Source organism: Geotrypetes seraphini, chromosome 3 (genome assembly GCF_902459505.1).
Source record: "Geotrypetes seraphini chromosome 3, aGeoSer1.1, whole genome shotgun sequence".
NCBI classification, from domain to species: domain Eukaryota; kingdom Metazoa; phylum Chordata; class Amphibia; order Gymnophiona; family Dermophiidae; genus Geotrypetes; species Geotrypetes seraphini.
The window spans coordinates 258,409,855-258,430,163 of record NC_047086.1 but is presented as its reverse complement, the minus strand read 5'-3'; the positions used below and the strand labels follow the sequence as shown (position 1 = coordinate 258,430,163).

The window sequence follows — 20,309 nt, the reverse complement described above, 5'->3', positions numbered from 1 at the left end:
CTTGCAGGAACGTCTGGCCAATCTACCTTGTGTGGGCTCGGAATTATTTGATGAGTCCTTGGAGGCGGCGACCAAACGTCTGTCGGAACAGGAACGCTCTCTTGCCTCCTTGGTCCGTCCTAAACCTCGGGCCCCGCCGCAGAAGCCCTTTCGGCCTCCCCCGCGGCGATACCCCCAGAAGTCAACGCCGGCCTTCTCTAGGCCTCCGCCCCGCCGCCCACCGCAGCAGGGTAGGGGAGGCCAACAAAAACCTCAGGCGCAGGGGACGCCCAAGCCGGCGCCGTCCTTTTGACGGGCTGTGCGGACGGGGGTGGGCCCCCTCTGCGCTCTCGCCGAACCCCCTTCCTATAGGGGGTCGACTCCGAGCCTTTTCTGCGGCCTGGATCGGGATCACATCAGATGCTTGGGTGCTCCGGATTATCTCCGAGGGCTACTCGCTCAATTTCTTAACCGCGCCGCCGGAACATCCGCCGGCTGCTTACCCATTCAGCCACAACCAACTTCCCCTTCTTCTCGCGGAAGCGAGGGCCTTGTTGAGTCTTCGGGCGGTGGAACCTGTACCCCCCGACCAACGGGGGCGGGGGTTTTACTCCCGTTACTTTTTGGTCCCAAAGAAGACAGGGGACTTACGCCCCATTTTGGACCTTCGGAAGCTCAACAAGTTCCTAGTCCGGGAGAAGTTCCGTATGTTGTTGCTTCCGGTGTTGTATCCTCTTTTGGAGGAAGGGGATTGGATGTGCTCCCTAGACTTAAAGGAAGCATATACTCATGTTCCGGTGCATCCTGCCTTCCGCAAATTCTTACTGTTTCAAGTAGGGGAGTTGCACCTTCAATACCGGGTCCTCCCCTTCGGACTGGCCTCGTCCCTTCGAGTCTTCACGAAATGTATGGTGGTGTTCGCTGCAGCCCTGATATCTCGGGGGCTCGCAGTGGCCTCGCAGTGGCGTCAGGATCGCGACCCAGTATCTCGTCCAATTACGGTGACTCCTTCTTTGAGACGCTCGCTCCGTTGGTGGACCAACTCTTCCAATCTTTCCGGGGGTTTGCTCTTTCTCGTTCCTCCGCATCGCAAGGTCCTGACCACGGACTCCTCGGAGTACGCGTGGGGGGCCCATCTCGACGGTCTGCGGACTCAGGGTCTATGGTCAGCAGAGGACCGTCTTTGTCACATCAATGTGTTGGAACTTCGGGCCATTTTTCTGGCGGCTCGAGCGTTCTGCCACTTGCTACACGATCAGGTAGTCCTCGTGCGGACGGACAACCAGGTGGCAATGCATTATGTAAACAAACAGGGCGGAACGGGCTCTTGGTCCCTGTGCCAGGAAGCCCTGCGCCTTTGGGAATGGGCGGTCTCCCAGAACATTTTCCTGCGTGCGGTTTACATTCAGGGAGAGAAGAATTGTCTGGCCGACAAACTCAGTCGTCTTCTCCAGCCGCACAAGTGGTCGCTGAACTCCCGAGTTCTACGCGAGGTCTTCGACCGCTGGGGGACTCCTCAGGTGGATCTGTTTGCCTCCCCGGAGACTCACAAACTGCCCCTCTATTGTTCTCGGATGTACTCCCCGGACCGTCTCGAGGCCGATGCCTTCCTTCTCGACTGGGAGGAGAAGTTCCTTTATGCGTTCCCTCCTTTTCCTCTGATCTTGAGAACGTTGGTACATCTCAAATCGACCAGAGCCACTATGATTCTCATTGCACCTCGTTGGCCCAGACAGCACTGGTTCTCCCTGCTCCTTCAACTCAGTGTCAGGGAACCTCTGCTTCTGCCTGTTTTTCCCTCTCTGCTGTCTCAGAGTCGGGGTTCGCTGTTACATCCCAATCTTCAGTCTTTACATCTGACCGCTTGGTTCCTTTCCCCTTGACTTCGGTTCCTGTTTCTCAGTCGGTGAGGGAGATTTTGGAAGCCTCGCGCAAGGTCTCGACTAGGCTTTGTTATTCCCAGAAGTGGACCAGATTTTCATCCTGGTGCTCCTCGAACCATCTGGACCCGAGTTCGGTTCCGGTGTCTTCGGTGCTGGAATATTTGTTGCATCTGTCTAAGTCTGGGCTGAAGACGACTTCCATTCGGGTGCATCTCAGTGCCATTGCGGCGTTCCATCGGCATATCGAGGGTCGGTCGCTTTCTCTTCATCCTCTGGTAACTCGTTTCATGAGGGGTCTCGTGAATGTTCATCCTCCTCTGAAACCTCCTCCTTAATGTGGTATTAGCTCAACTGATAAAGCCTCCTTTTGAGCCTATCGACAAATCTCTTCTTAAGTTTCTCACTTGGAAGGTGGTCTTTTTGCTTGCGCTCACATCCGCTTGTCGGATTAGTGAGCTGCAGGCTCTGGTCGCGGATCCACCTTTTACTGTGTTTCATCATGACAAGGTGGTTCTTCGCACCCATCCCAAATTTTTACCTAAGGTTGTGTCTGATTTCCACCTCAATCAGTCTATAGTTCTTCCAGTGTTCTTCCCGAAGCCCCACTCTCATCCTGGTGAGGCGGCGCTTCACACGCTTGACTGTAAGAGGGCGTTGGCCTTTTATCTCCAACGTACCAAGTCTCATCGGAATGTTCCTCAATTGTTTTTGTCCTTTGATCCTAATCGGTTGGGACATCCTGTTTCCAAGCGCACCTTGTCCAACTGGTTGGCTGCTTGTATTTCTTTTTGCTACGCTCAGGCTGGTCTCACGCTCCATGGTCGAGTCACGGGGCATAAGGTCAGGGCTATGGCAGCTTCTGTTGCTTTCCTCCGGTCTACTCCTGTGGAGGACATATGTAAAGCTGCCACTTGGTCTTCGGTTCATACGTTCACCTCTCACTACTGTCTGGACACTTTGTCCAGAAGCGACGGCCGGTTTGGCCAGTCGGTGTTACGTAACCTGTTTTCCTAAATTGCCATCCTCCCACCTGCCCTTTTTTGGTTAGCTTGGAGGTCACCCACATGTGAGAATATCATGCCTGCTTGTCCTGGGATAAAGCACAGTTACTTACAGTAACAGGTGTTATCCAGGGACAGCAGGCATATATTCTCACAACCCGCCCTCCTCCCCGGGGATGGCTTCTTTGCTGGTTATGGAACTGAGGACCACGAGGTGGGGATGCGCCCTCTAGTGGGCAAGAAGGCATGCACATGCATGGTGCAGTGTAGCAAACTTGAAACTTCAATCAAGTTTGCTTGAAAAGCTGTCTGCGCTGGGGCTCCGTAGATGACGTCACCCACATGTGAGAATATATACCTGCTGTCCCTGGATAACACCTGTTACGGTAAGTAACTGTGCTTTACGGTAAGTAACTGTGCTGCATCTGCCCTCCAATTAGCATTTGTGTTATTTGCATGCAGTTATAGCCCACCAAAAAAAACAACACCAGGGATGTCCTTGGTATGTCAGTGGGAGGGCAGGAGTGATCCCCAGATGCACTTATACCAGGGGTAGGAAATTGCAGTCCTCTGGAGCCAGGTCAGGTTTTCAGGATATCCACAATAAATATGCATGAGATAAATTTGCATGTCAAGGAGGCAGTGTATACAAATCCATCTCATACATATTCATTGTGGATATCCTGAAAACCTGGCCTGGCTCCGGCTCTTGAGGACCGGAATTGCGTACCCCTGACCTACACCAGTGGTTCCCAACCCTGTCTTGGAGGACATATAATGAAAGTGACAGGCATGCAAATCTGCTCCATGCATATTCATTTTGGCTATCCTGAAAACCCGATTGGCCTGGTGGTCCTCCAGGACAGGGTTGAGGACCCCTGACCTACACCATCATTGGCCATGATTCAGAATAGGGTTCTAATCCTGAGTGGTAGTATCATGGTACTACCACTAGAGGGTAAAGCAGCTAAATAAAGAGGCAGTAAAATACACAAATACTGTGTTCAGTGGTGACGCACATGATAATTTACTGTTGGTACTTAACTGTATTGCTGTGATTGCCCATTACACATCTATTCCCCAAACTGTTAGTGTGAATTAGGGCAGTAAATACCATGACACTGCAGTTGCTGTATTTAATAAACAGGCCTTTAGGTCATGCTGCTGGATGGATAGCACTTTTATTTGTGTATGTTTGGATATTAAAGAGAACTTTTTCTTGATATGCAATTGTTTTGTCTTCCTAGAAGAATTACAACAGCCTTTCTCCCTAATACAAAATAGATATCCAAACTGTTAAGCAGCTTAAGATCATAGAGCTTTCCATTACTTATTTCATGATGCTTTAGTTAACATTTCCATATCGCATGTGGGTTATTCAAGACTACAGTGAATGCACTATAACTACTTTTACAGTGTAAAAATATATAGTAAATTTATTTAAAAATTTATATACCTTCTATACTCAAAGCGGTAGCAGTGCAGTTACTTCTTTTAAAGTGATCTTATCTTTAGATATCTCCATCTGGAATTTTCATTTTGCAATAATGCTGACTAGGAGATAAATATTTTGTATATATGGCATCTTGGAAATTCTGATGGTATTTTCTGTATCCAGTGTGAAGTGATGGAGTGCATGAAATACCATATAGAAATAAAGTAGAGAGCCTATTTTTATGTTATTTTGGTTTTGTTTATTTTCATTTTACTTATAGGGGTTCCAGTGTCCCAGAAAATGACAGGCTAGCCTCAATAGCAGCAGAGCTGCAATTTAGGTCCCTGAGTCGTCACTCAAGCCCCACTGAAGAAAAAGAAGGTAAATCTCAAGGTTTAAAACTTTGCATAACAATATAATGGCAAGTCTTTATTGACTTAGAGTTAGGTCTTTGGAATGTTCATAATAATTTTCTCAGATCTTACATTAGATTAGTGATTTCTATTCTTCCAATACCTTGCAGTTCAAGGTGGATTACAAAAGAAGTTATCTGGCCATTTCCAGAGGAATTTGAGAGTTGAGCGAAATTCTACAGAGAATTGGGATGAGTCTTGCGGTGTTAGTTTGTCTTCAAGGATGTCTTGAATAGGATGGTTTTTATTTCTTTTCTAAATGATTTGTAGTCTGGAGTTGTCAGTAAATTGGAAAGTTGATAGTCTAGTTTTGCTGCTTGAGTGGCTAGAAGGCCATCATACAGTTTTTTTCGTTTGACGCCTCTGATTGGGGAATGAGTGAATGGTTTGTGAGTTCTCCTGTGTCTGGCTGAGGTAGTTTGGATTAGGCGGTTGTTTAGGTAGGCTGCACTATCTCCGTTTATGGTTTTAAATAGTAGGCAGTAGAATTTGAATTGTACTCTTGCTTGTATTGGGAGCCAGTGTAAATCTAGGTATGCCGCCATGATGTGGTCGTGTTCCTCAGTGAATAGATAAGTCTTAGCATTGTGTTTTGAACTGTTTGTAGTTGTTTTATCATAGTTGAGGGGCAGGGGAGATAAAGCATGTTGCAGTAGTCTAGAATACCTAGGACTAGGGACTGGACCAAGAGCTGGAATTGTTTTCTGTCAAAGAATTTTCGAACTTGCCTTAAGTTTCTCAAGATCGCAAATGAATTTTGTATTGTTTTGTTGATTTGTGGTTGCATGGTACAGCATCTGTCTATTGTCATTCCAAGAAGTTTTAGAGTGGGTATGTGACTGAGTTTATACTAGATTTGTTATAGCTGGGGTTTTATTATTTTCGAGGAGAATGAATTTTGTCTTGTCTGAGTTCAGTTTCAGTTTGTGGTTATTCATCCATGTTGGAACTGTTTCAAATGTCCTGTGTAGTAGAGTGTCTGTCATAGAGGATGTTGGTTGGTCAAAAGGAAGGAGAATGGTGATGTCGTCTGCATAACTATAGGAGGTTAAGCCTAATTTGTCCAGACAGGTGCCGAGGGATGCAATGTAGAGATTGAAGAGAGTTGGGGATAGTGGAGATCCTTGGGGAACGCCGCAGGGGTTGGACCATGGTTCTGATTTTTCTTTGTTCAACTTGACTCTGTAAGTTCTGGATTGTAGGAATCCTTGAAACCATGTGTGTACCTTATCTGTGATTCCTATTGTATCTAGTATTTGCAGTAGAATGTTGTGGTCCATTAGGTCAAATGCTACGGTGAGGTCCAGTTGTATAATTAGCATTTTTCTACCTATGCTGAGATGTTGTCTTGCTGTGTCCAGGAGGGAACCTAGCAGTGTCTCTGTGCTATAGTTGGTTCTGAAATCTGATTGTGTAAAGAGGAGTATGTTGTTGTCTTCTAGGTAGTTGGTGAGGAATTTGGCTACCAGGCCTTCCATTAATTTGACATAAAGTGGTATAGAGGCTATGGGTCTGTAGTTGGTTGGTTGATCTGTTGCTCCTTTAGGGTCTTTTAGGATCGGGGTGATGACGATTTCCCTGAGGTCTTGCGGGAAAAGGCCATCTGTGAGCATGGTTTGTATCTATTGTAAGAGGAGAGCGTGGAATTTGGTACTGGAGGATTTTAATAGGTATGGAGGGCAGTGGTTGAGATCGCAGACTGCGTGGCTGTATTTTTTGTAGAGTTTGTTAAGGTTGGACCATTGTATTGTGGGGAAGTGGGACCAAGTTCTGTCTGCCGCTGCTGATTCTTTTTCAGTGAGAGGCATTGTTATATCCTCTAGGAGGGTTGGGCTTCCGGAGAGGGTAGTCCTGGCAGTTGTGATTTTGTTTTTAAAGTATTCAGCTAAAAGTGTAGCTGAGGGGGGAGGGGTTCCGTTATTGGCCAGATTGGGTTTGGAGTCTGTGAGTTCTTTTAGTATTTGGAATAGTTTCTTTGCCTATTAGGTTGGTGTAGTGTGTTTTTCTTTTTTCTTTAAGTTTCAGCTTGTATTGTTGGTTTAATTTTCTCCATGCTGTTTTCATGGGTTCTTGGTTATTCTTTCTTCATTTTCTTTCTAGTTGTCTGCATAGTCTTTTAAGTAGGAGTAGTTCGTTATCGAACCATTTGATCATTTGCTAATTCTGGTTTTTGTTTATTGGGGATAGCTTGTCTAGGATAGCTGTGCTTAGCTTGCACCAATGTGAGACGAAGTCCTTGGGGTTGCATTCTTGGATTGCTGTGCCTGTTTTAGTCTAGAATTTGGAGCGGTCGACGTATTTACGAGAGTGGTAGGTTGATCTTTGGGGTTTTGGTTTGGTTTTGTCTTTGACCCAGTTGAGGTTGAAGGAGTATGTGTAGTGGTCTGACCATAGGGATCGAGACCACTTTCCATTTGATGTTTGAATCTCTGGCAGTAAGGGCTGTTGGGTCATGAAGGCTGCTATGTCTAGTTGGTGACCTTTCTCATGTGTGATTTGTGGGTCTAAGATCTTGTAAGTTAAGGCTTCTAGGAATGATAGTAGGTTTGTTTGGAGGATTGGTATTCGAGATGGAGGTTTAGGTTGTAAGTTGCCGTTAGGGAGTTTTGGTATATAAAATCTTCAAATTTCCTGGTGTTATGTAACAGAGCATGCAAGTTATGGATCCTTTTAGTGTGGTGCATGAGAGTTGGCAGGCTAGTAGATCCATGTAAGGGGTGGATGTTTGTTCTTGTATATTCAGATTTAGGGAGTTTCTGACTAAGATGGCTAGATCTCCTCCTCTTTTTTCCCTGCAGACCACTGTTATTTTGTATCCCTTAGGGCAGACTTCTGTTATCCTGGGATCTTATTTTTGCATTGTCAGAGCATGATCTAATAATCTTTTCAGTCCTTTATACTTGAGTATAAACCAATCCAGATATAAACTGAGGTGACTTCCGCCCCCCCCTCCAAAAAGAAAATCCTTGCCATAAGTTTTATCACAATATTTTTAACTTTACATATTTTTATTAGTGCAAAACTAATGCAAAATGAACAGCACTGTGTAGAAAAGCATTGAGCAACAGTTACTACTACTAACATTACCAGCAAAATACCTGGTCCTAAACCATGGTAAATAACTGTGGGGCTGCACCATTTTCTAAAGTTTGTAAATGCTCCTCTGCTTCTTGCCCCTACCATCCAGCACTGCTTTGCCTTTTTCTATTCTTCCTCTCTGTATCATGAAGTATCATCCTGTCTCTCCCCTTCCTGCCGTACCATGCCGTACTCATGGTACTTGATGCCATGATATCTGGTCTGACCACTTTACTTATTATTTTACTTTAATCTGGACTCATCTAAAATCCAAAACACATCCAAGGATACAAAAAGAACATCTCACAAAGGGCCGTATCAACCCAGAGGAATATTGGTCATAATACGAACTGCAAGCAGAGATAGGAGAAGAGGTTGATTTCTGGGATCACTGGACAAAAACAAGCATATCCATTTTAGATGATATTGCCCCTAAACAAAATAGTAAAAGCTGCTCAAATAAATATAATAAATGGTTCAACACTGAACTCTTAAAAATGAAACAAGCAGTAAGACGATTGGAAAGGATCTGGAAGAAAACGGGAAAATTGTCAGACCGTAACAACTGGAGATCGAACATAAAAATCTACAAACAATTGATAAAAGAAAAACGTAAAGCTTTTTACTCTTCCAAAATTAACTCATCTAATACTAGCCCAAAAGGAATCAATACAAAAGAACTGTTCAACCTAGTCATGACCTTATTTGACAGCACACACTACACTCAACCCATGCATAATATTAAGCTACTTACTGTAAATGACCTAGCACAGCATTTCGATTCAAAAATTAAAAACCTAAGAAATAACTGTTCGACAAATGACATACATGAACATCAAATAGTAAACGTACAAAGAAATGCAATCCCAGCGGATATGATTTGGACCACCTTTCAAGATTTAGAATGGAATAATTCTAAATCATTCTGCGTCTTGAACTCCTGTCCCCCAGAAATTATGAAAGCAGCCCCATTAGGCTTTAAACTAACTTTGCTAAACTATCTGACCGATAATTTAAAAAACGGTAAATTCCTTACTAATAATGGCTACATCATAATAACCCCAATTCCAAAAAATCGTAAAGAATCACTAGCATTAGTAACCAACTATAGACCAGAACCATCCATTCCATTTTTTGTAAAGATTGTGGAAGGACTGGCACATTACCAATTGATGGAATATCTTGACCAGTTCTCTCTTTTACATGAAACTCAATCTGGTTTCAGACCTCTATTCAGTACAGTCAGTAATCGCAGCCATCTTAGACAATTTACGTTCCTTGTTTAGTAGAGGCCTTAATGCCCTGATTATGCAATTTGATATGCGTTTCACCTTTGATCTAGTGGACCATGGGAAGCTGTTACAATGCTTAGATGCAATTGGGATCAGAGGTGAGGTGCTAGACTTGTTCCAAGGTTTCCTTATGTCCCGTACCTATCAAGTACGCTTTAACTACAATCTCTCTGACACTTCCATCTGGAATTCCACAGAGGTCCCATTACTTCTCAATGTTTACGTGTCATCACTAGGTGCGCAATTGTCCCAACTAGGGATAAATTTTTTTAGTTACGCAGATGACTTCATGATCATCATCCCATTCACTACCTCTCTCTTTGAAGCTACTTCTATGACAACAGAAGTACTAAATGTGATGGAACAATGGATGTCTGAATTTAGACTGAAGCTAAACTCAGAAAAAACAAAATAACTTCGTAGCCACGCCACACCCACTAGATACTAAAACATCGCTGCACATCAACAACCTAAGTTACCCTATCCAATCTACTATGAAGTATTGGGAGTAATACTAGACCAGGGCCTAACCATGAAAGACCAGGTGGACTCTTTGGTTAGAAAGGGTTTTTTTTACTCTCTGGAAGCTTCAGTCCATTAGAGCATATTTTGATGCTTCATCGTTCAGAATTATGGTACAATCCCTTATACCAGTGTTTTTCAACCTTTTTTGGGCAAAGGCACACTTGTTTCATGAAAAAAATCACGAGGCACACCACCATTAGAAAATGTTAAAAAATTTAACTCTGTGCCTATATTGACTATATATAAAGTAATTCTCTTGAATAGGAATCAAATAAACACAAAGAAAGTATTTTATAATTACTTTATTATGAAATATTAAGTAAACAGAATAGTGAAAAATTATAAAATACTTTATTCAGTGCGAAACCTGGGCCTGTTTGGCTGAACACAAAGCTGATATTCTGGCTGGAATAGAAGAAAGACACACACGTAGCTCTTCGTCAACAGCCGTTCCCTTCACCGCCCCGTCACCGTCACCGCCATCCCTTTCACCTCCCCGTCACCGCCACTGCCATCCCATTCACCGCCCCGTCACCGTCCCCGCTGCATCCATATAAGCCTTAGTACTGTAATATTTAGCTTATTCCTTTCTTATAAATCAAAGTTCCTGCTGCTGAACTAGAGAAAGAGATGTTCAGCTGGCAGGGCTTTGTTTATAAATTTTTATCAACACAACTAATATACTATTTTATCCTAAAGCAAAAAATAAATAAATAAATATAATTTTTTTTTCTACCTTTGTTGTCTGGTTTCTGCTTTCCACATCTTCTCATTCAATTCCTTCCATCCACTGTGTGTCTTCTCTCTACGTCTTCCATTTGCTGTTACTGTGCCTCTCCCTTCACCCCCCCCCCCCCAATTGGTCTAGCACCCATCTTCTTCCCTCCGCTCCCCCATAGTCTGGCATCTGTCTTCTTCCCACTCTGTCTTCCACATTTCCCTTCGGGGTCTGCTCCTCTCCACCCTCCTTCAATGTCTGTCCTATTCCTTTCCACCACCACCCTTCCCTCCCTCCTTTACCATCTGTTCCTTTCTACCACCCTTCAGCTTCTCTCGCGTGGCCTATCTATCTACCTTCCTCCCTCTTATTTTCATGGCACGTTACAATGTAATTTGTGCAAGCCACTGGAGCCTACGAGCTCGGTCCCTGTCCCATCCCCACAAACCATCTCGCTTCTGTGCTCCTATTTTCTCCATTTCTAATATCTCCCCTATGTATCTGTCATTGCCCCCCCCCTGTGTCCATATACCATCCCCATGGCATGTCCCCTTTATGTCTCTGTCCCTATGCCCCATGCACATAATTTCCCCTCTTTCTGTTACCTTCCTGTGTCCAGATTTCCCCTATCTTCCTCTTCCATACCAGTGTGTCTCTTCTTTTCAACCCCATCTAGCTTTTTTCCCTCTTTCTTTCCCCCCCCCCTGCTTCTAGCATCTGGCTCACCTACCTGTCCTTCCCTTTCTTTCCTGCTGTGGGTTTTTCTTTCTGTCTTCATCCCCTTGGCCCAGAATCCTTTTCCCTTTCACTCCCTCCTTCCAATTTGAGCCGGGAACACGAGCGATCGCACGGTCCCCGCAGCCACCACTCGCCTGCCCAATCGATCCTACTGTTTAGCCAGCTCTCTCCCTTCGCCTCACCTTAGTTTGTAGGTTTTGTTTTTCGGCGACATGCACGCTTTCCCAAAGAGCCGCGCACGCGCGGCTGCTCAGTGTTCAATCTTCTGCTCTGCTGCAACTTCCTGTTTCCGGTTGCATCAGAGCAGAAGATCAAAACTGAACAGCAGCGGGGACCGGGGGAGTCTCATGGGAGCGTGTGCGGGACCCGGCCTGAGGCCTAATCAGTGTCTGCACCGTACGGCACACCAGGCAACATCTCGAAGCACACTAGTGTGCCGCGGAACAGCGGTTGAAAAACACTGCCTTATACTAAGCCAACTTGACTATTGCAACGGTCCCACAGATTCCCTCACAGTTTTTCTGTTTCTGATGTATCTAAAAAAATTATTACGAGAGCCTCAGTAATCCGCCTTGAACCGCAAGGTAAAGGCGGATTAGAAATCACTAATGTAATGTAATGTAAAGTACTTTGACGCAGCATCATTCCGCTTACTGGTGCAATCCTTCATTTCAAGCCTGCTTAACTATTGCAACATTTATCTGGGGGTCTCTCAAGAAAACCATTCAAAGACTCCAAATCATACAAAATGCAGAAGTGCGACTGATTTTCGGTATTAAAAAATGGGATCACATAACCCCCTACTACCAAAAACTTCATTGGCTGCCCCTAGAAGCAAGAGTGCTGTTCAAATTTGCCTGCCTTTGTTTCAAATATATACTTGGTTTGGCCCCCCCCATTCCTGGTCTCACATTTTAAATTGGACAGTTCCACCAGGCCTACATGCAGAATACATATGTTTAGCCACCCTATAATAAAAACCTGCCGATACAAAAGATTCCTTGACGGAACTCTTGCTTTCCAAGCAAGTCAACAGAACGGCTGGCTAGGCAACATCATCAAGCACTCCTCATCCTATCTTAACTTAAGAAAACTAGTTAAAACCAACCTGTTCAACTGATTTGTAACCAAGAATTCCTAAGCCTCACCACTGTATTCTACTTATATGTACTTGATGTTCCTACATTGTAAGTTTTGTGGGGTTTTTTTTTTTTTTTTTTACCTCTATCTCTCTCCCTCCCTACAAATATTCATGTATTCAAAGACTTCACTGTTATTTTCACTGACTGTCCAGCTCTTATTGTAAACTGCCTCGAACTACTATGGCTTTGTCTCTTTTCTGTTTTTATGTTTCTTCTGTTTGTACAGGGTCTTCTGTCCCTCTGACATTTCTTCTATTCCCAGGTCCACTATCCTTATTCCTTCTGCACCTCTATTTACCCTACCCAGTATCTTCCTTCTCTGTCCTTATATGTTCTTGAAGTATTTAGGTAACTGACCTATACAATCTTAGTCCACAACTACTGATCCCAGAACTGTTAATCACTAACCCTTAACTTTGTTAAATCTGCTCAATCTGTAACATCTTTTAATCATTGTAAACTGCATAGAACTTCACGGTCCTGTGGTATATAAACTGTTATTATTATTATTATTATTATCCTACCTGCATGTCCCCTTCTGCCCTTTTTCCAGCATTGTCCCTCAGTGTCCTAATTTCCTCCATTTTCCAGCATTGCCTCTATGTTCCACTGTTCCTACCTTCTCCATGTCTACCATTGACAGTCTGCATCCCTGACCCTGCGATCCCTCCTCACCCAGCATCTCTTCTATGTTCTTATTTCTCCCCATGTTCAGCTTCTCCCCTCTCTCTTCCCTTCTTCTAAATATCCCCTCTCACCACCACATCTCACCTCGGCCTGTCACCATATCTTCCCGGCCTGTCCACCTCCTCCCCCCCACCAATGCTGGCATCTTTTCTCCTCTTTCCCTCCTCCAGTGCAGTCCCTTTCTTTCCTCTCCACCTGCTCTTCCCCATCCCCATGTTCCTCCTTACTACTCCAGCAGCAGCAATTGCATGCAATTTTCCCCGCAGTACCTTTTAAACACCCCTTAAGTCTGGTGATCCAGCGGTGTATGGGTCGACAAGAGCTTGCTTTCTGAATGGCTGCAGTCAGTTCTCACAAGTCCCGCGAGAACTGACGCAGCCATTCAGAAAGCAGGGCAGGCCCAGGCAGCAACGCAGAAAGCATACTCCTGTCGGCTCATACACCGCTGGACCACCAGGCTTAAGGGGCGTTTAAAAAGGTACATCGGGGTGGGGGAGTGTTTTAAATGGAAGGGCGTGCAGTGTTTTAAAAAGGTACCGGGAGATGGGGGGGGGCGTCTTCACCCTTTTGGGGGATGGAAAAAAGTGCATCTTATGGAGCAAAAAATATGCTGGCTCATCCAGCAGTAGTCATCGCACTCAGGCTCTATAACATTGGCCTGGTCAGCTCTACAGCACTGGGGCTGTCTGTATTTCCCAACCTCCACTGGAACAAAGTAGAGGTCTGCACGGGAAAGGGGATCGCGGGAATCCACCCCTCGATCAATGGGACTCCCACAGGGGCCTCTCTCAGGCCCATAGGACTCCCATGGGGACCCCTCCAAGGCTGACGGGGCTCCCAAGGGGATGGACCTGGGGATCCTATCCTGAGGCCTACCTAATTTCCAGTCCGGGTCTGGCGCCGAGCTGAGCTCCCGAGTCCCAACTAATCAGCATCAACAGTCTCTGTCACATAAGCAGTGATCTCAGTACATAGGCACACAGAGTCTGTGTGCTTACGTGCTGAGCTCCATGCCTACATGACAGAGACTGTTGCTGATTCGTGAGGAGGTGTCACGTGCAGGATAGAGCGGGCGGACAGAGTCCTCCCCCCCTCCCCCGGACAATCCTGAAATGAGGTAACTTCACTGGGCACGCGCAGGATGCAGGGCCTGGTTCAGAGCTGAGCAGGGATCGGTGGACGCTGAGTGCTGCTGAGCCAAAGCTGCAAAAACCCAAAAAGGAGCTGCGATGCAGGATCTTGGACTGAAAGCAAGCGAGGATGAAAACTGCTCTGCCCCTACCAGAATAATCCAGCTTTCTGAAGCCCTGTGAGCTTGGATTGTCTGCTCTGTCTACCAACTTGCCATTTCTTTCCCTCACTCTGGCTCTCTTATTCCACTTCTTCTTATTTTCTAGTCTGTCAACTAATTCTATCATCTTTCTCTCCCATCATTCAGCATTTCCCCCCCCTCTCTCTGCTCCCCTTCTATCCAGCATTTGTCCTTTCTCTCTCTTTTCTGTCCAGAATCTTCCCTTTCCTCCATTTCCATCCAGCATCTGCCTTCCTCTATCCATTCCATCCAGCATCTGTCCTTCCCCCTCTTTCCATCCAGCATCTGCCCCTCTCTCTCCTGCTTCTGCCCAGCATCTGATCTGTCTCCTCTTTTCCTCCTTTCTGCCCCCTATGTCACCCATCCATCTTCCACCCTTCTCTCTCCCCCTTCCATCAAGCATCGGCCCATCTTTCTCTCCCTTCTATTCAGTGTCTGCCCCATCTTTCTTTTTCCTCCCTTCCATCTGCATCCTCCCCCTCTCCTCCCTTCCATTCAATGTCTTCCTCCCTTCCATTCAATGTCTTCCTCCCCTATCCTTTTCTTTACATCCATCATCTGTCTTTTTCTCTCTCCCAAGACATTCCAGCTTGTCTGTTATCTTCCCCTTTCATCCAGTGTGTCTGATCCCTCCCCCTACTATCTACAGTCTGTCTCCTCTTACCTCTTACATCCAGTATCTACTCTCTCCCACCTGTCACCTCAGCCGCCGTCAGCCTGACACAAAGCCTTCCCTCAGACGTCAGCTCTGACTTCGGGGGAAGACTTCTGGGTCGGCTACATACGGCGTGCTGCAGGCTGCCTCCAACCCCTGCTGTTACCTGGACTCAAATGAAGTGGTGGGAGGGAGTGCATTTTTGGACACAGAAGGCATGAACTTGGAAGAGAGGATGGAGGAAGGGAGGGAAAGAGATGCTGAAGTGAGGGAGGGAATGCATATTTGGACACAGAAGCCATGAACTGGGGAGAGAGAAAAGGAGGGAATAGAAAGGGAGAATTGGGCGTGGGTGTGTCAGTGAGCGGGAAAGAGAGATGGTTGTGTACCCACGGTGAATGGAAGAAAGAGGAGAAGTTTTGGGTATAGGGAGGAAGTGTGGTACAGATGATAGGGAAGAGAAAGATGAGAGTGAGAAATGTGGTGGAAAGGGAACAGTGGGACAGATTGAAAGGGATGCAAGAGGGAGGAATATTGGACATAGTGGTGAAGGGAATGGAGGGAGAGATGTGACATGGTGCTGGAGAGGGGTGATAGAACAGAAGGAGAAATGTTGAGCATGGGACTGGTGGGCAGGCACAAAAGATGAGAAAGAGATAAATGCTGGACCATGGTAGGAGGAGTCAATGGACAGCAGCAGAAGAATTTGCAGAAGATGGGAAAATGGAAATAGAAACTGGGACCAAATTGATGTAAAAATAAGTTTCCAGACAACAAAGGTAAAAAACAGAATTTATTGACTAAAATATGTTAGCTTTGGGAAATGTATATAGCAGATGTCTTTGTATTGTGTTCAAAAGAAAAGGAAATGCATTTCTGGTTTTATTTCTACAGTGTTGAAGCACTTGCTGACCCTTGCTGTGGCTGGTGGGGATCCCTAAGTACCGCCAGCAGAGGACCTTCTCTAAAGACGGCCAGAACTCCCCTCCACCAAGCGCAGCAGTCGCTGGCAGCATCCATGAGCCACTGAGGTGCCAGCATCTGTGACTCAGGGACGCTACTGCTGCCTGCCAAGTTTGGCAAAAGGGATCCCCGGCCAACTGCAGAGGAAGTCCTCAGTAGAGAGTTGCGCGGGGACAGAAATCCCACCCGTCCCCGCCAAAGTCCCACCCGTCCCCACCCGTCCCCGCGAGGAATCCCACTCGTCCCCACCCGTCCCCGTGAGGAATCCCTCCGTCCCCACCCGTCCCCGCGAGGAATCCCCTCCGTCCCCACCCGTCCCCGCCCGTCCCTATAAACTTCAGAAATAGTTTTCATTTAATTATGCTACTGAATTAAAGGCTCTGGTAGAAACCCATTTACAAATAAGCAAAAAGACTTTATTAATTTGAAAATATTAATTGGGAAGAATACATACTTTGTAAACGGGTTTCTACCAGAGCCTCTAATGTTTATAAATTTTTATCAACACAACTAATATACTACTTTATCCTGAAGCAAAAAAAAAAAAAGAAATGGAATTCTTTTCCTACCTTTGTTGCCTGGTTTCTGCTTTCCTCATGTTCTCATTCAATTCCTTCCATCCACTGTCTCTCTTCCTTCTGCATCTTCCATTTGCTCTGTTACTGTGCCTCTCCCTTTCTTCCCCCTTCCAAATTGGTCTGGCACCCATCTTCTTCTCTCCGCTCCCCCCATAGTCTGGCATCTGTCTTCTTCCCTGCCAGCGTTTTCTCCCTACTCTCTCTTCCTCATTTCCTTTCAGTGTCCTTCTCCCCCCCATCTTCCCCATGTCCTTTCAGCGTCCTTCTCCCTCTCTGTCTTCCCCATGGCCTTTCAGCGTCCTTCTCCACCCCTTTGTCTTCCCCATGTGCTTTCAGCATCCTTCTCCCCCCTCTGTCTTCCACAAGTGCTTTCAGAGTCCTTCCCCCCCCCGCCCTTCCCATGGCCTTTCAGCGTCCTTCTCCACCCCTTTGTATTCCCCCATGTGCTTTCAGCATCCTTCTCTCCCCTCTGTCTTCCACAAGTGCTTTCAGAGTCCTTCCCCCCCCCCCGCCCTTCCCATGGCCTTTCAGCGTCCTTCTCCACCCCCTTTGTATTCCCCCATGTGCTTTCAGCGTCCTTCTCCCTCCTCTGTCTTCAAGTGCTTTCAGAGTCCTTCCCCCCCTCCTGTCTTCACCATGGCCTTTCAGCGTCCTTCTCCCCCCTCCTTCTCTACCCCGCCCCGGGTGCAGCACAGCCGGCCAGGTCCCCTTACTTTTGTGGCACTTCCCTGACCGACCGACAACAGCCCCGGTCCGACAAACCTCCCTGCCCTTAACCGCGAATCTAAATTACCTTCTTACAGCTGCTGTAAGAAGGTAATTTAGATTCGCGGCTACAGGGCAGGGAGGATTGTCGGACCCGGGCTGTTATCGGTCGGTCGGGGAAGTGCCACAAAAGTAAGGGGACCTGGCCGGCTGTGCTGCACCCGGGGCGGGGCGGACCGCCCCCCTCCCTTGGTAGCCACTCGAACCGCAAGGCTACTCTCCTTCTCCTTACCTGCCCTGCCTGCAGCACAGAGCCGAACGGAAGTCTTCCCGACGTCAGCGCTGACGTCGGAGGGAGGGAGGGCTTTGTTTAAGCTTTGTTTAAGCCCTCCCTCCCCTCCGACGTCAGCGCTGACGTCGGGAAGACTTCCGTTCGGCTCTGTGCTGCAAGCAGAGAAGGTAGGGAGAAGAAGAGCCGCGCGACTGAGTACATGCAGCCCCGCAGGAGCCCTGCGACCCTCGGAGGCGTCCCCATGGGATCCCCGCGACCCTAGGGGGCGTCCCCACGGGATCCCCGCGACCCGAAGGGGGAACCCGCTGGATGCCCGCGGGTCCCGCGGGATTCCCGTCGTCCCCGTTCCCGTGCAGCTCTCTAGTCCTCAGCTGAAAGCTTGGGGGTCCTCATCAGCTGAGTATTTATATTTTATATTTACATTACAGGCCTGGTAGAAACCCTTTTACAAAGTATGTATTCTTCCCAATTAATATTTCCAAATTAATAATGTGTCTTTGCTTATTTGTAAATGGGTCTCTACCAGATCCTTTAATTCAGTAGCATAATTAAATGAAAGACAGTATAATCTCGTTATAACGGACTAGCTTATAACGGAACCTCGCCTAAAGTGGATGAAGTCCTCTGGTCCCGGCCAAGCACCATTATAAACATACAGAAAATCATCGGATATAGCGGACTCGCATATAACGGGCAACTATTTTGGTCCCCAGAGCCTATTATAGCTGTAGTTTTATTCGGCTATAACAGACATGTAGGCTCCGTCTACAAGGCATGTGGCATGCTGGTGATATAGTATCAAAATGCAGCCCAGAAAAAAAATGACAAGAGTATTTTTCTTTCCAGTACAGTGTTCTGGTTTGCAATCATTTCGTACAATACCAATGTTTTGCTGAGTGTTGTTATTGATGTTGCTGTTATGCTTGTGCAGTGACTGTTCTTTATCAATTTACATTGTTTCAAGTTGCCCTAAATAAAGACTTTGGATATAACGGACCAATTTTCCAGGTCCCTTGAAGTCCGTTATAATGGAATTATACTGTAATTATTTCTGAAGTTTATAGGGATGGACGGGGACAGAGGGGATTCCTCGTGGGGACGGAGGGATTCCTCACAGGGACAGATGGGATTTTGGCGGGGACGGGTGGGATTTCTGTCCTCGCACAACTCTCTAGAACAAAGCCTCTGGGAATAGTGGGTTTGTTACACCAGGTACTAGGGACCTGGATTGGCCACTGTGAGAAAGGGCTACTGGGCTTGATGGACCATTGATCTGACCCAGTAAGGCTATTCTTATGTTCTTATTTCATTTATTTGAGGAACAAAGTTATCCAACACCATATCACCTATGTGAAAAAGTAACTTGTCCTTAAACTTAATAACCGATTGCTCCAATTATTGCAGCAGTGACTGTAACTAAATGCTTTTTTATTATTTTGTATCAGTTTCTTTCATATCATTGTTTAAGGAATCTTAGTCCAGTCTTTGCAGAACTATTTTAATTCAGACATATTAATAGTTTTTCATGCTCAAACTGCTTGTTTCAGGTCCTGTCACAGCTATCTATTGGGTTCAAATCAGGGCTTTAACTAGGTCAATCCAGAACTTTCATTTTGTTTCTCTTCAGCCATTTAGATGTAGACTTGTTTTTCTGTTTTGGATCATTGCCTTCCTGCATAATCTAATTCAACCAATAACCTTAAGAACTATATAGCTTTCCTCTTCTTTCATTATGTCAGATTGTATTGATGACTGAATTGTGACCTCTTCGCTGATTGTCCAGCGCTTCTTGTTGTAAACTGCCTCGAATTATCATGGCTTTGGTGGTATATAAGAATAAAATTATTATTATTACTTTAGCTTTAGCTCATTGATAGATGATCAGACATTCTCCTTCAGAACTCTTGAGTGATGCAGTTCACAATTCATGGTTCTTTCATTAATGACAAGTTTTTCAGGGCCTGAAGCATCAAAACATCCACTCATCATTGTACTACCATCACCATCATGTTTGGCTGTATATATCATGTTCTTACTGTGGAATGCTGTATTTAATATATGCCAGATATAATGGGACTTGTTTTGGCCAAATAATTTTTCTTTTGACTTCTATCCATAGAACATTATTCCAAAAGGCTTTGGGGATTTTTCAGGTGTGTTTTGCAAATGTGAGTCTGTTTCCATTTTGCTTCTCTCTCATGAATCATATTTTTACTAGTATTTTCTATTGTGGAGTTATTTATTTACCATCCCTTTCCTAATAATTCCTAGTAACCTGTTTGCTTTTTTGGGCCCCTAAAGTGAGAAAAATTTAACCCTCCAGAAACGTCTCTCAGTGCAGAGCAGATGATCAAAGCATCTTTAAAGCCAGAGATTTCATACTATGCAGGGCGAGAGTGAGGTGCCCCTATACTGAAGAGTATAGTCAGATAATATATAACATTCAAAGGCTCTCCTAAAGAGCCAACTCTTTAGTAGTTTCCAAAAAGTGAATAGATCTCCAGCCAAACAAATAGTAATAGGCACTTCTATGATTTCTGAGATAACCCCCCAAAAAGGCTTGGTTTCTTGTATTACATTACATTGGTGTCTTCTATCACGCCAATACCTTTCAGTTCTAGGTGGTTTACAACAAGAGTTGGCCTGGGCATTTCCAGGGAGAATGCATGGTTAATAGATGTAGTATGAGTCGGGATCTGTGGAGGGTCGATCAGGTTTAGTTACATCATTTGACAAATTTCTTGAATAGAAAAGTTTTAAGTTCTTTACTGAATGTTTTGTAGTTGGGCGTCATAGTCAGCAGATTGGAGAGGTGGCGGTCTAGTTTCGCTGCTCTGGTGGCTAATAGTCCATCGTATATTTTTTTGCTTTGTATACCTTTGATTGGTGGGTGGGTAAAGTGTGCATGAGTTC

At 45.6% G+C, this 20,309-nt stretch overlaps 1 protein-coding gene across 16 annotated transcripts in view; it reads left to right on the top strand.

Moving 5' to 3' along the window:
* The window catches only part of MAP3K4 (mitogen-activated protein kinase kinase kinase 4), a 462,673-nt gene that overhangs the window by 319,923 nt on the left and 122,441 nt on the right, over window positions 1-20,309 (top strand). For all 16 annotated transcript variants that reach the window (XM_033937735.1, XM_033937734.1, XM_033937737.1 and 13 more), the window contains one exon: window positions 4,579-4,679. In XM_033937735.1, coding sequence (XP_033793626.1) covers window positions 4,579-4,679 — 101 coding nt within the window. The remainder of the gene's footprint in view (window positions 1-4,578; window positions 4,680-20,309) is intronic.